General features: G+C 35.0%; 1 protein-coding gene across 4 annotated transcripts in view; it reads right to left on the bottom strand.

The window, feature by feature from the left end:
* LOC106457320 (ubiquitin-conjugating enzyme E2 J1-like) overlaps positions 1 to 14019 on the bottom strand; it is a 57987-nt gene that overhangs the window by 4320 nt on the left and 39648 nt on the right. For all 4 annotated transcript variants that reach the window (XM_013916715.2, XM_022383192.1, XM_013916716.2 and 1 more), the window contains 2 exons: positions 7198 to 7282; positions 1636 to 1741 (listed from right to left, as the gene is read on the bottom strand). In XM_013916715.2, coding sequence (XP_013772169.1) covers positions 1636 to 1741; positions 7198 to 7282 — 191 coding nt within the window. The remainder of the gene's footprint in view (positions 1 to 1635; positions 1742 to 7197; positions 7283 to 14019) is intronic.

Genomic DNA, 14019 nt, shown 5'->3' with positions numbered 1-14019 from the left:
ACAAGAACGTCGAATCTGAATCACTTGAAAAAAACACGGGGGTGCTTAACTTTTTTCCAGGTGTATATATATACACATGAGTTCAACCAATAAAATTATAGCTCAGCTTATACTACTTCTAGAAGCATAATATATATTTTACTTTCATTGTAATTCTGAATAATTCATTGGAAGACACCAATATAAATAAGCCATGGCAGCCATAATAAAAATAAACATACATTATGCAGTTACGATCCCCATAGACACCACAAATATGAAAATGTTGACTATTTTACAAAATTAGCTATATAACTTTTATGTAATGTTGAAAAAATATTTCTATTATATTTTTTGGGTACAAAATTATTGAAATAGATGAGGATTATATTTTTTTAAATGTACATATGTAACTTTGCACTTGGAGTGACCATATATAAAACTGGTCAAAAAATAATTAATGTTCCTGAGGCTTTCAGCCATTTTTCAGTTGAAACCCAAGAGACAAGTAGCTAGTTCTACAGCTTCATTCTATGCTTAACTTCAGATTGAACAATAAAATTCCTTTTGAATCCTACTCAAGTTAATTATATTTTTTAAGAATGATGCTACAGGTCCTATGCTGCACTTGGAACTACTTTCTTCATCTGCAGTCATACTCATACTGATGGCCATAATTACACACTAGTGTCCAATACCAAATTTATCATTGTAATAAGTTCATAAAAAAAATAGCCAAATTAATGTTAAACCTCACATCTTGTGAACTTTCCAGACCTTTCTGTATGTGGGCATTGGCTTCCATGACCACATTTGAACAATTTAAAAAAAATAAAACAAAAGATAAAACTTCAATGATGGTGGTGCATCAGTTGAAATTGTGTTCCAATCTTTAACTCAGCATTTTCTAACAAACATCCATTGATTTCAAGGAGTGGTTGGAAGCTTGTGAGCTCAGTCAACTTATACAATGAGTTGTTGTTTTGCCAGATTAGCATGAGGAGTGGTTTCAGAAACTTTTATTATTGTGATTCCACAGTGAACCAAATATTCAGTACGAGAACTAAATCTGATGGCCGTGGTACCACGGCTCATTTCTTTGGTGTCACACCACTAAATTAACATAAATAAATCATTTTTTAAAGTGTGGTTAACCCTCTGTATATTTTGTATCCAAAATTTATCAAAAGATCATTAAAGCACTTATACAGAAAAGTGAGAGACCACAGAAATATCAAAAAGCATTAGAAGAGGATAAAACTAGCAGTATGAAGGTGCATCAGTTTCTTAACTCTCACTGCCATGAGATGTGTGTCCCGATCTAGAACACTGTCATGAACACATAATGGGACATAGTGTTTAACCTTTGTTGTGACCTTTAAAATAGTAGTATCAATCATATGAGATTTGAATTTTGTACACTTTGAAAAAAGGGATAATGTTTTAAACTTCCCAATGTTCACTAGTTTAAGTTTCAGATAAGAGATGAAATATTAGAACATGTGTGTGTATCTGAAAGTAAACATGACACTGGATGTTTCTCTGAAAAGGCCGAAGTAAAAGAGTTAACGACAACATCATTTTCCTTCAAACTCTCACTAAGAATGATTAAGTTACTAAATAACACTCAGAAGCTTCAACACAAATGAAACTTACTTGTTAGCTAAGGACTTTCTCTCCTCAGGTGTGTAGTCTAAGGAGCCAATAGCACCATTACCATGAGTTGGCATAAACCCAATGATAGCTAGTAATGCTGTTCGAACTGTGGATAAAAAAGACAAGCTACCTTAATAAGTGTATCGGAGAATATCATTACTCTGTAAAGTTTTCCAGCAAGTATGAAAATAGGGGTTGTAGGACAACTGCCCCCCTGCAGCCATATCTTCTTATATAAATATAACTGACTAAAATAAGAAAAATAATACACATTTCTTATATTTTATAGAAGAATGAGTTATCTAAAGAATCATCTGCCAGGATAACAAACATGGTAGAAGATTTTCAAAACTGCAATTTGTTGGACTTTTTGAGAGGAATGGCTCATAACTTACAGTTCTAGTGAACTTACGTTATATAACTTTGCATAGTTTAACCTTTTTAAACAAAATTTAACATGAAACCTGTGTTATTTTACCCTATTCAAATATGTATTTATGTTATATAACTTTGAATACTTCATTTTTATTTTATTACAATAAATAAAATTTAATATGAAACCTGTGTTATTTTACCCTATTCAAATATGCATTTACGTTATATAACTTTGAATATTTCATTTTATTTTATTACAATTTAACATGAAACCTGTGTTATTTTAACCTACTTAAATATGTATTTATATTATATAACTTTGAATACTTCATTTTTATTTTATTACAATTTAACATGAAACCTGTGTTATTTTAACCTACTTAAATATGTATTTATATTATATAACTTTGAATACTTCATTTTTATTTTATTACAATAAACATAATTTAACATGAAACCTGTGTTATTTCCTCTTACTTAAGCAGTTTTAGATAATTCATTCTTCTATGAAATACAAGAAATATGTTTTTTTCTTCCTATTTTAGTCAGTTATATTAATATAATAAAATATGGCTATGGGGACAATTTTTCTTACAGGGGGGAGATTTTTTATGAAGATATGTAAAAACATATAAAACACACAATGAATATTAAAAAAAACATCTCGGGAAAAGAATACAAAAATAAAACCAGAAAGGAAGAGTACTAGTAACTTAACATTCACATATGTATTTTCATTATTCTAATGATTTTCATATTAATGTGCGTTTACATCAAATCTTTAAAAGCTTCTAATCAATTAGCATTGATCAACTGTAGTTGTTTTTTAAGAGCAAAGGTACACAATGGGCTATCTTCCTTATCACTGATCAATTACAGAAGAATATCACACACCAACATGACTGAATTACAAATATAAAACTTATTCATAAATAATCTGAATGAAATTGAAGCCTGACTACCAGACTGGAATCCATTTACTTAGAGCAGTAGGTAACTTGTAACACCTAAATAAACTTGTTTGGTCTTCATCAAAGAAACCATCACCAATACTATATATTTCTTTAAAATATTGTTAAATATATGTAATTTGGACTTTTAAAAAGTATACAATTTAAAATATTAATCAATAAAAACATTATTATTTAGAATGAAATGTCATATACTTTACCAATATATGACAGTTCACTTTTTAGTGCTGATATAGGTGACAAAACTCAGGGTAGCCAATTCATACTGCCTGATGCCCAGGATAACAAGTTTTACCATTGTATTTTGCCTGTCAGACAAGTACTTTTTCACTTAATTATATTTTTATACAACTCTGTTATAAGACTAAAACATCAGTGTTGCAATTTAAATGTATATTGCACAAGCATAAATTTGAAAAATTAATAAAAAACACCTTCTGTCTGATTAATTACAAATGTAAATATAATATCAGAGCTAGCCTTTAAAAAATTGTTTTTTAAACACATGCTGTAAAAAAAGCCTTTGTTTTCAACCATATTGCTACTTCTTTTACATAGAGTAATTTTAGATTAACTAAGTTAACATACGAACACCATGCATACGTGCAATGGTATACTGGATCTGGATATCTTAAAGCTATACATTAATCTCTTGTGTTTTTCAACATTTAGAAACAGTGAAAGATTTAATCACTTTATCAGTTACCTGTTGCTACAATACTGAGAGTACCTTTCCATACTTGTTATTCCAAACAATTCAATATTGTTTTACTTATTTATATGTGTGTTTATGACAATACTGGAGCCTTAAGTGTTCCATCTGTAACTGAACACTTACTTTCTAACAAACGAGTAATCACAACTCATTTTATTTGTTAGACAAATGTATACTGAGTCACAGTAAAAACGAATATTTTGGATATTCTTCAAATAGCCTATATTTAAAGTCAAACAACATAAAAATTAGAACAACATCAATTCATTTTGTAAAATAAAACTTTTAATAGTTATAACTTTATCTTAGAAAGTTTGAAAACCACAAGGGAATGAATAAGAATAAAACTAGAAAGTATATTAAGAAAATATAGTTTTAGTGCTAATAAGAAACAACATTTAGCTCCTCCAGATTAGTCATTGTAATGTTTCATTTTTACGAGGATGGTACTATATATATCAACTTTTTAAAAGTTAGCTGTGCAACACTGTAACCCAATTTTCAGCATTTTGTACATGAAAGAAGAGAAACTTTCGCTATAATAATATAGTATTTTGGAATAGCCAATGTCGACTCTATATATTGTCATAAAATAACCTAAATAAGTCAAACAAAGTTATATTAAAATCTCCTGCTATATAAAGTTTGAAACCCAATAGGGAATAAATAATAAGAAACTCAGTCTAATCAGATGTTACTTTTATTGTGATGGCAACACTAATTAAATTCTTAATTGAGGGTATGGCCTAACAAAAGGCTAAATTTCTCTGTTAGAGAACTCCTATGGCTTTTGGATATTTGCATCTGCGTTTTCTTTCTTTTTTTTAAAGAGGATGCTTGAAGCAATGGAATGATTTTCACATTGCATTACATAAAAAACTGATTAATTAGAACAAGTAGGTTTTGTTACATCTGCTTTTGTTTGTTATTAAAAACAAAGCTACACAATAGGCTATATGTGCTCAGCCCACCTTGAATATTGAAACTCAGTTTTTAGTATTATAAGCCTAGAGACTCACTGCTGTGCCATGGGAGGACTGTTACATCTGATTTTAGAAAAGCAGTGTTATTATTACTTTTTTTTTTTGCATTTTACTAAAAATTCTTGTTTATAAAACTTGGAGTTCTATGTTTTTGCAAACTGAATATGGTGTAAGTATGAATCATAAAAACATCTCATTACATTACCTTTTGAAATAATATCCTCTACCTAAATATTGGGTCATCAATACATTAATGTCGCATTTTGAAACACTTTCATTAACCACCCCCCAAAAAATGTTCATCACGTATAATAGTTAAACAAACCACCTAAAGGTCACATTAGTGTAGCCTATATAATGTGTAAAGTTTAGCATACTTTAATCCTTTATAGTGATGGCACATGATGAGCATGTAATGCTGTTTGAATACAAGAAGGGAAACAATGCCTCTGTAACCACAAAGAATATCGTAAGTGTCAATAATGGTTCAGCAAATTTCATTCAGGTGACTTTAGTCTTAAAAACTATGATGGCAGGGGCTGACATGTTGGAATTGATATAGATGCTCTGAAGACGATTATTGAGTCTAACCCAAGGCAATACACTCATGAAATGTCCCTGAAATTGCATGTCTCTCATGAAACAAATGTAAACATCTGAGAAATATGGGAAAACTCCTTAAAGAAGGTGTTTGGGTGCCTCATGAACTCTCTGATGATCATCGTTGCTTCATCTCTTGTGGCGCATAATGCGTGTGAACCATTTTTGGACAGAATTGTCACCAGTGATGAAAAATCGATTATCTATGTGAATATTAAGCACCAAAAACAATGTCTAAGTCCAAGACAAAAACCACTTCCAACTCCAAAACTTGGACTCCATCCCCAGAAAGTGATGCTTTGGATTTGGTAGGACATCAAAGGAGTAATTCATTTTGAACTCCTCCATCCATTGCGAACTGTCAATGCAGAGATGTATAGTCAGCAACTGGAATGTTTTAATCAAGCCCTTCATCAGAAATGCCCTTCATTCGTCAATCGGAAAGGTGTTCTTCTCCATGATAATGCATGTTCACATGTGGCACGTTTGATGCAACACAAGATTATTGAGTTGGGTTGGGAAGTTCTCCCTCACCCATCATATTTGCTAGATATGGCACCATCAGATTACCATCTTTTTCGTTTGCAGCAACACCATCTTAATGGGAAAACGTTTATAAATATGGAAGGTGTTAAAGAGGACATTGACATGTTTATTGCTTCAAAGCCAAGTGATTTCTTTAATCAAGGCATTAACAACTTGATTGTAAGATGGAAAAGCATCTAAAAAAAAAGCAACATTAATTTCTTGGAGACCTTATAGTAACATATATCTTACATGTACTGCATTTACAGTAATTAAACACGTAAGCAAAAGGGCAAGTATTGATAACGTAGTGTCTAAATATATTCGAGCACATAAAATTGCACAAGCAAAACAGAAGCAAGAAATACTCTGCCAAATTCATTTTAAAGTAAGTTACCTAAATAAATAGTCTGATAAGTAAGTTATATAGAGCTATTATAAAGAAACATGGTTGTACGAAAACAGAAAAGTGAGATGACAGTGTATGCAAATATAAACAAAACATGAATGAAAAGATGAAAAAATGACTCTTTTTGCCAAGTATCATGCACAAAAATTGTGTGCTCAATTCTGGCAAGTGTCTTTGGATTGAATTATGTTTTCTTTGTTTGCATTCATGAAGCAAAAATTATTAATAGTCACTAACTGATTGTGTTTGTTGTTTTCTGATGAAGACCTGATCCAAATGTTATTTTTAGTGCTCTAAAAATAAATATTTTTAGGCCTATTTGAGTATGAGATTATCTTCATTCTTTATTATGTTATTATTTTTTTAATTTCTTACTTCTCTAATAGACTGAATAAGCACAGCAATGTTTTTTTTTAAAATAAATTATGTTAGCCTCAGTTCTTGTTTCTCATCTGAGGATGCTAGATAAACCTGGTGAAAGATAGTGAATAAAATAAGCAAAAATTTTACTATGTATAACTGATAAAAACTTTTGTGAATTTTAAAAACACAGTTCTTTCTAATATTTAATTTCAACTACTGTTTATTGCTGAATAAAACCAAAATCCTAAAAATTATATTCAATTTGTGTGTGTATTTTGTGGGGATGGCAAAGAAACAAGTAGGTATCTAAGGATGACAAGTAGATTTTTATAACCTTTTGTCCCTTGGAAAAGTAATTTTTCAAAAATTGCACATCTCTCTATATTCGATAAAAATTATGCAGCATTCTTCATAAATCTTTGTCTGACACTCATCATTAAAATCACAAGAAAAGCAGTCTAAAACAGCAATGTATTTTTTCATTTTTAAATATCCCACATGCACTTAGCTATATAATGTGATAATGCTCAAAAGCTTACAAATAAAAAGACATCTATATATTTATTTGGAACACATTTTATGATAAACTGTATAACTGATGTATACACTATATATGCTTACTTGACCATGATGGCTGCCATGATTCAGGATGGTGTCCTGATATACTTAAACATATCTTCTTGTTTAACTCAAACCTCCCATTGGGCTGAAAATAAATAAGTTTACTCTTTATTGTGTTTTAATTTAAATTGCATCAAAGCCTTTCATGGCTCCTTACAAATCAAAGATCAGAAATTTGATCATAAGGAATTTGTTCTACTTTTTCTTCTTAAGAACAAAATAACAAAAAAGAAAAACCCACTTTTTTACTTCCTTACTTTCAAGAAAAATAGGCATCTTGTTAAAGATTTAATTTACTTAGCATTAGAAGTTTAGTATTCAATAAATCTCAAACCATTCTTCTATTCAGTATTATTGAAAAGCAGGAAGAATAGCAATATAAAATATATCACCGGAGCTGGGCAATTTAATTGATTAACCAATAATATTATTTAAGCAGTAATTATATCAATTAGTGTCAAGTAAACTAGTCGATTTAGCACCAATGACTTTATTTTTATTGATCTGCTGAATAGAATGAAGGCAACTTGCTGGCAGCAGCATCCACTTTTTCTTTTAAAAATTGTATGTATCATGGTTTGAGGAACACTTTATTATTCAAATTCAGTTAATTAATGGGATTGTCAATTAATCAGTTAGCAAATACCAATAACTGCCCAGCTCAATATATCAAAGTTAAGGACATTTAGTAATGTAAGAGCTCATTAGGTGGTTGTAAGTGACATGTGGCAGTAACATTCTCAGTATAATAGGTGAAGAAAAGATTATGGAAAAAAAAGATTGGTTGTTTGCATTTTTTGGTGTAATGGAACCGGTAAAAATGTCAAAAGTAAAAGACTATTAAATGGGAAAAAATATCAAGTTAAAACTAAACAAATCCAAAAAAATCAGGTAAAAAAGAAACTTAAATAGAATTAAAAAGGCTTATGGCTTGCATAAATCTAAAAACACAGTCACGCTGGACAGTGTCACCATCGCCAATGATACTGCCCAACATCAGGGGTAAACAGTTAGAAAACACATCTAAAATGGTGCTGCAACTCACAGTCATAATGATGCCACAACAGTAAAACATGGGCAGTTGTGGCTTGAGTGTCACAAAGGCCACACATTGGTGGATCAGTCCCAGATAAAAGAAAACAATGAGTTAAAAAACTGTGACCAATGTGTAGTCTAGCCAAAACAACTTTCTCCTTCTGATCCTTACAGAGACAAGACGATCAAAGAGCAACAGAAGGTTTGATCTGGAAAAGCTTGTTATGATGTTGCTCACTCCAACTTGACTGCCAACTGGCACGAAGCCGACCCTTGAACACAGGACCATAGCCAATTAATGGGACAGGTACGGCTGTGATAACACCAGAGCAGACGGACTTAGTTGCAGTGTCAGCAAGCTCGTTCGCGTGAATACCAACATGGCCAGGAATCCAGAAAAACTGGATTTAAGCAGAAGACAGTGAAAAGTGGGCCAGTCATTTCTGAATATCAATGAGAATAGGGTGAGAACTAATGTTTAGCAATTCCAGGGCCAGTAGAGAGCAAAGACAGTCAGTGTAAATAGAACAATCAATGTACTGTCATAGCTTTTTCATGATCCAGTGCAAGAGAAATGACATACAACTCAGCAGTGAACACACAAACTGTAGAGGGGATCCTGCAACCAATCAACAAGCCACAAAAAATCATGGCAGAGCCCCAGAGTCACCCGATTTCAAACCATCTGTAAAAATGGGAATAGAAGAATGGTTCGAAAGATGATCAGCAAAGAGAAGAAGGTACTTCCAATTTGGAGTATCCTTCTTCCTCAGATGACTCAAAGAAAGGTCACAGGTGGGGATGGTAATAAGCCATAGTGGGATGGGCTGACCATTGGAGACAGCAACGTTATCCAATGAGAGACCCAATTCAGCCAGCTGTGCCTAGATATGAAGGCCAAAAGGAGGAATGGCAGACTATCTATTCCGAAAGAGCATAGCCCACTAAAGAAGGAAGACACAACCCCAATTGGGATGCTGTGGTAAGAATTGAAGCTTAGTAGCATATTGCAAAGAAAGTTGCAAATGGTGGTGGTGAAAAAGGTTTTTCTTGGGACTCAGTGTACAAGATCTGAATTGGCGAAGTGCAAAAATCCCACCCGTGCAGAGCCAAAGCCCTAGGTGGTGGACAGGGTCCAGCATCTTCAAGGTAGAGGGCTTGATGAAAACATAAACCAGAGACCCATAGTCCAGCTTGGAAGATATGACAGCACGATAGATCTTCAGCATAGAACATTGATTCCTCCCAAGAGGTGGAAGAGAGGACACAGAGGATGTTCAGTGCCCTTGTACACTTGACATGTAGCTGCTTGATTTGAAAAATGAAAGTAAGTTTACAGTCAAAGATACGCCCCCAAGAACTTTACCTCATGAACCACAGGGAGAACAACAACACTGAGACAGAGCTCAGGATCAGGGTGTAAACCCCAATGATGGCAAAACTTAATGCAAAAGGTTTTAGAGAAAGAGAAGGTAAACCCATTTGCAGTGGTCCACTTCAACAAGCGAGTCAGGGCAGTTTGAAGTTCCTGCTCAATAAACCTCATGTTCGATGACCGAAAAGAAATGTGGAAGTCGTCGACATAGAGGCTATTTGTAACCATAGGAAGAAGCTGTTTAGTAATAGCATTGATCTTGATACTTAAAAATGTGACACTCAAGAACACAACCTTGAGGGACTCCAAGTTCCTATGTGAAAGAATGGGAAAGGGCCAAACCCATATGGACTTGGAATTACCAGTGACATAAAAAGTTATGAATAAAAATAGGTAACTGGCCACGCAACCCATATGAATGGAGGTCCCGCAAAATGCTATACCTCCTTGTAGTGTCATAAGCCTTCTCAAGATCAAGGAAATCAGGCACAAGGGGTTCTCTCTTGAGGAAGGCTTCCCTGATCAAGGTTTCATGTCAAATCAGGTGGTCCACGGTGAAGCACTGTCGATGAAAACCACAGTGGGTGGGTGAGAGTAGGTTGATTCAAGGAACCAAATAAGATGAGCATTAACCATCCTCTACAAAACCTTACAAAGACAGCTAGTCAAAGCAATTGGACAATAATTAAAAGAAATCTTGGGACCCTTCTCAGGCTTAGAAAAAGGTAGGACAATAGCCTTGAGCCAATCATCAGGAAAAACGTTCTACTGCCAGATCTGGTTAAAAACAACCAGAAGAAGAGTAAGAGAGGAAGGAGAGAGATGGCACAGCATCTCATAGTGAATGTCATCAGGCTCGAGTGTTGTACTGCCAGACCGATGAAGAGCGAGCTGAAGTTCCACTAGTGTAAAATGGGGATTATAGTCATAGAAACGATCAGCCCAAAAGGAAAGAGGTGATCACTCTGCCCAAGACTTGATGGTCCAGAAGGCAGGGGAAGAAACAGAAGTGCTAGAGATAAGAAAAGCACTCCACAACAGTATCAGCAATGTTCTGTATGCTAGCCATTGGAGAGTAAGAAGCATACTTCCCACTGACCTTCTGAATCTTGTCTCAGACAACTTTGGAACTTGTGGTAGAAGAGATGCTGGTTATGAACTTAATACTAGATTCCTTTTGGCTTTGATGTCTGACCTGCTGAGTATGGGCATGGGCCTGCTGGAAAGCAGTGTGGCTAGAAAGGTATCTCAGGCCCATTTCTGAGCCTTCGTGCCTGCTGGCAGGCAGGATACCACTATGGATGAGAGAGTGGTGAAGGTGAGCCAGTCTGCCTGGTCCAACTTCCATCATGGCACTCAGGTCGGGTGGCATCAACCACGGCCAACCTCCCTCAAAATGATGGGGAAAATTATCAGTACATCATGAGTCACTGTCAACCCACCAAGAAAAATGAGAAAAAAGTGAAGGGGAACAGATAGATAGATCAAAAGCAGTAAAAGACTGACTAGGTGCACGAAAATAGGTAAAAGAACCAGTATTGAAGAGAGACAGGTTATGATCTGAGAGCATTCCCTCATCCCTTCTCATCAATATCAGCACCACCCCAAATGGGATTGTGGCCATTAAAGTCTCCTAGGATTGAAAAGAGAGTTGGCAATTGTTCTACGAGAGCATCAAGGTCTGATTGAACATAAATCTCTCCAGGAGACAGGTAGAGAGAACAATCAGTGATGGTACGATCAACGGAGATACAGATGGCTACAGCCTCCAAGGGTATATCGAGTGGCATTGACAAGGTGGGTATGTGCTGGTCAACCAGCAGTGTCACCACTCCATGAACTCATCCATCACACAACCTGCCATTCCAATATCAAGAAAACTGCTGAAAGGTGACAGTATCAGCAGGTTTCAGGGATGTTTCCTTTATGAAGAGACATACAGGATAACATTCCACTGCTACAGTCGGGGTGCAGACAGATCTTTCTGTGTCTCCTTCAGAGTCTTTCTCACACCATGTGAAGAGTCTTTTTCCCTCTGTAGATACAAAAATTGACAAGTTCACGTCTACTCCTGTCTCTGTCTCCACTGTTGCACCCAGTGACTGCTCAGGTCCATCCCCTTTGGCCCTGAGGTGCAAGACCATTATTTGGTCACTCCCTCAGTCACTGGAGTGTCCATACTCTGACAGATATCTGCCCAGTTGACCCAGGGCAGGTTCCATTAAGGTTGACAGACCTCCTTCTACTAAAGAAAAACAGTGTGGTCACAAGAAGAAGGGTTCTCTGCCCAGTTCTTCTCCACCTAAATAAAAATGAACACTTTTATACAGTGGAACTTTGGAGGTTTTCATTTTAATTTGGATAACATTAAGACCTTGATAGATTTCTACCTCGGGGTAAAAAAAATGATGTTTACAGTACATAAACATTGTACCTCTTTCTCCTCCATCCACTTAGGCAAGATTGAAAATAATTGAGGGTGGAAACCACCACAATTGACATATTGAGGGTCCAGTTGACACTTGTAGACATCATGGTCTTTGCCATCACAATGAGCACAGGTCAAAGAATCATTACAGCCTGCCTTAGAATGTCCAAACCACTAACACTGTAAACTCCTGAGAGGGTTAGGAATATATATGGCTGTACCTTACAGTTTAGATAACCAACCCTGACAGTGACAGGTAGACATGGTGATGTAAACATCAATACAAGAACACTGGTAGGTAGCATAATTCCTTCCTTACGAGTGGAGGTGTGTTGCACAGCAGAAACTGGCAAGGATCTATGACTTGGGGATGATCTTTAAACCCCTCTCAACAACCCTCCTCAGGAAGAATTCAAAGTAGCATGGAGAGTAACCTCAATAGGTACATCCCCAATGGCCTTCGATTTCAGGATGAGTTCACTGTATTTTGGTGTAGACGTTTCCACCAAGATGTCTTCAGAACATTGCTTCTTCACTGACTTTGGAAAGCCAGCAAGCCCCTCAAATCCCTTCTGAATAAAAAAGGGAGATATTTGCCCTAAAGGTTTGTCTGACAAAGAGTTCAAGATGACAAAATGAGGTACAGGTGCAGAATGGGGTGAAGATTGCTATTCAGAGTCTTCTAAATGTGGTCGCTTACCTGTTAACTATATTTTTATTATTTTATTTTTTCAAGGATTGGAGGATCCATAAGAAAATGAGAATGATCCTGTGATCCAATGACCTCACCCACCATGGAGTCCTACAATGACCAACAAGGGCAATGTAGCAACACCAGAGCTTCATGAGCTCTATACCCAAACACCAGCATCACACACAATGTCCACAACTCCCATTCAAAATGGCCCAACACTGGTACTTAGTTGGTACTAGCAACAGGACCAGTCGATTGACCCTGGGGGAGCCACTCCAAGGCCACCTGTCTACAGGAATTCAAGGCCAAAGTGGCGTGTTGAAGTGCCAATGACACCTCTAAACCACAAGGATCCTCTCCTTCCATTCACGGGTCGCCATGCATGGCAAACACATGGGTGGATGTTCAAATCTTAGAGGAGGTGAACTGAAAATACAGAACCTTCCCTGGGAAGTCTCCTCACCATGTACAGGAATACCTCTCAAGGGAGGAAAAAAGATGATGTAAAAAAAAAGGGTCAGTACAGTAAAACAGTATTAAAATATATTAAATAAAATTAATACAATGAGACATCAACTTTTTTACTTGCACAATAATATATTTGTAAAGTTTAGAAAATATAAATTAAAAGAAACTTTAAAAACTCTACATGTATTGGTGGAAATAATTCCGCCATCTTCAGAAGAATAAACCACAAAGTACACAAGAAGTTTGAAAGGGCAGTTAAAGCATTAAAAAACAGAATGGAAAAAATGCCTGAAATATAGAAATAAATTACGAATACTTATAAAACATCACAAGAGACAATAAAGGTTATTATTGTATGTTATATACATTATAAAATTTAAACAAGATTAAAAACTATAGAGCTGAAAACAAAAATCCCTTAGTTAGAAATTATATAGAAACAATTAAAAACCACTGACATCAGGATTAGGAATTGAAAGTATTTAAAATAACAATCCAATAAGCTTCATTTATCTCTTATTAATCTGCTTTAAATATTTAATAAATTTCCCCTTCAATATCTAAAAAAAGAACATGCAAGAAGACCATAAGTAATTTTGGATTTAGTCTTGGTCAACTGCATAAATTTAAACAAGTACTGTCCACCTAACAAAGAATTGAGACCAAAACTAATTGTGATCCTGCATTTTTTGTACCACTAAAATGTAACAAACACTTTTTTTATGTCTATTATATTGATTACTGTACCTTTACTAATAATTTGCTGAGATGAAAGTGTCCCTTTCCTTAAAATCCTGAAAATAATCGAAGCCAAGTAAGGGT

This window comes from Limulus polyphemus, unplaced genomic scaffold, assembly GCF_000517525.1.
Source record: "Limulus polyphemus unplaced genomic scaffold, Limulus_polyphemus-2.1.2 Scaffold316, whole genome shotgun sequence".
In the NCBI taxonomy this organism is placed as follows: Eukaryota; Metazoa; Arthropoda; class Merostomata; order Xiphosura; family Limulidae; genus Limulus; species Limulus polyphemus.
The sequence above is the reverse complement of the archived record's forward strand: the minus strand, read 5'-3'. Positions and strand labels throughout refer to the sequence as shown.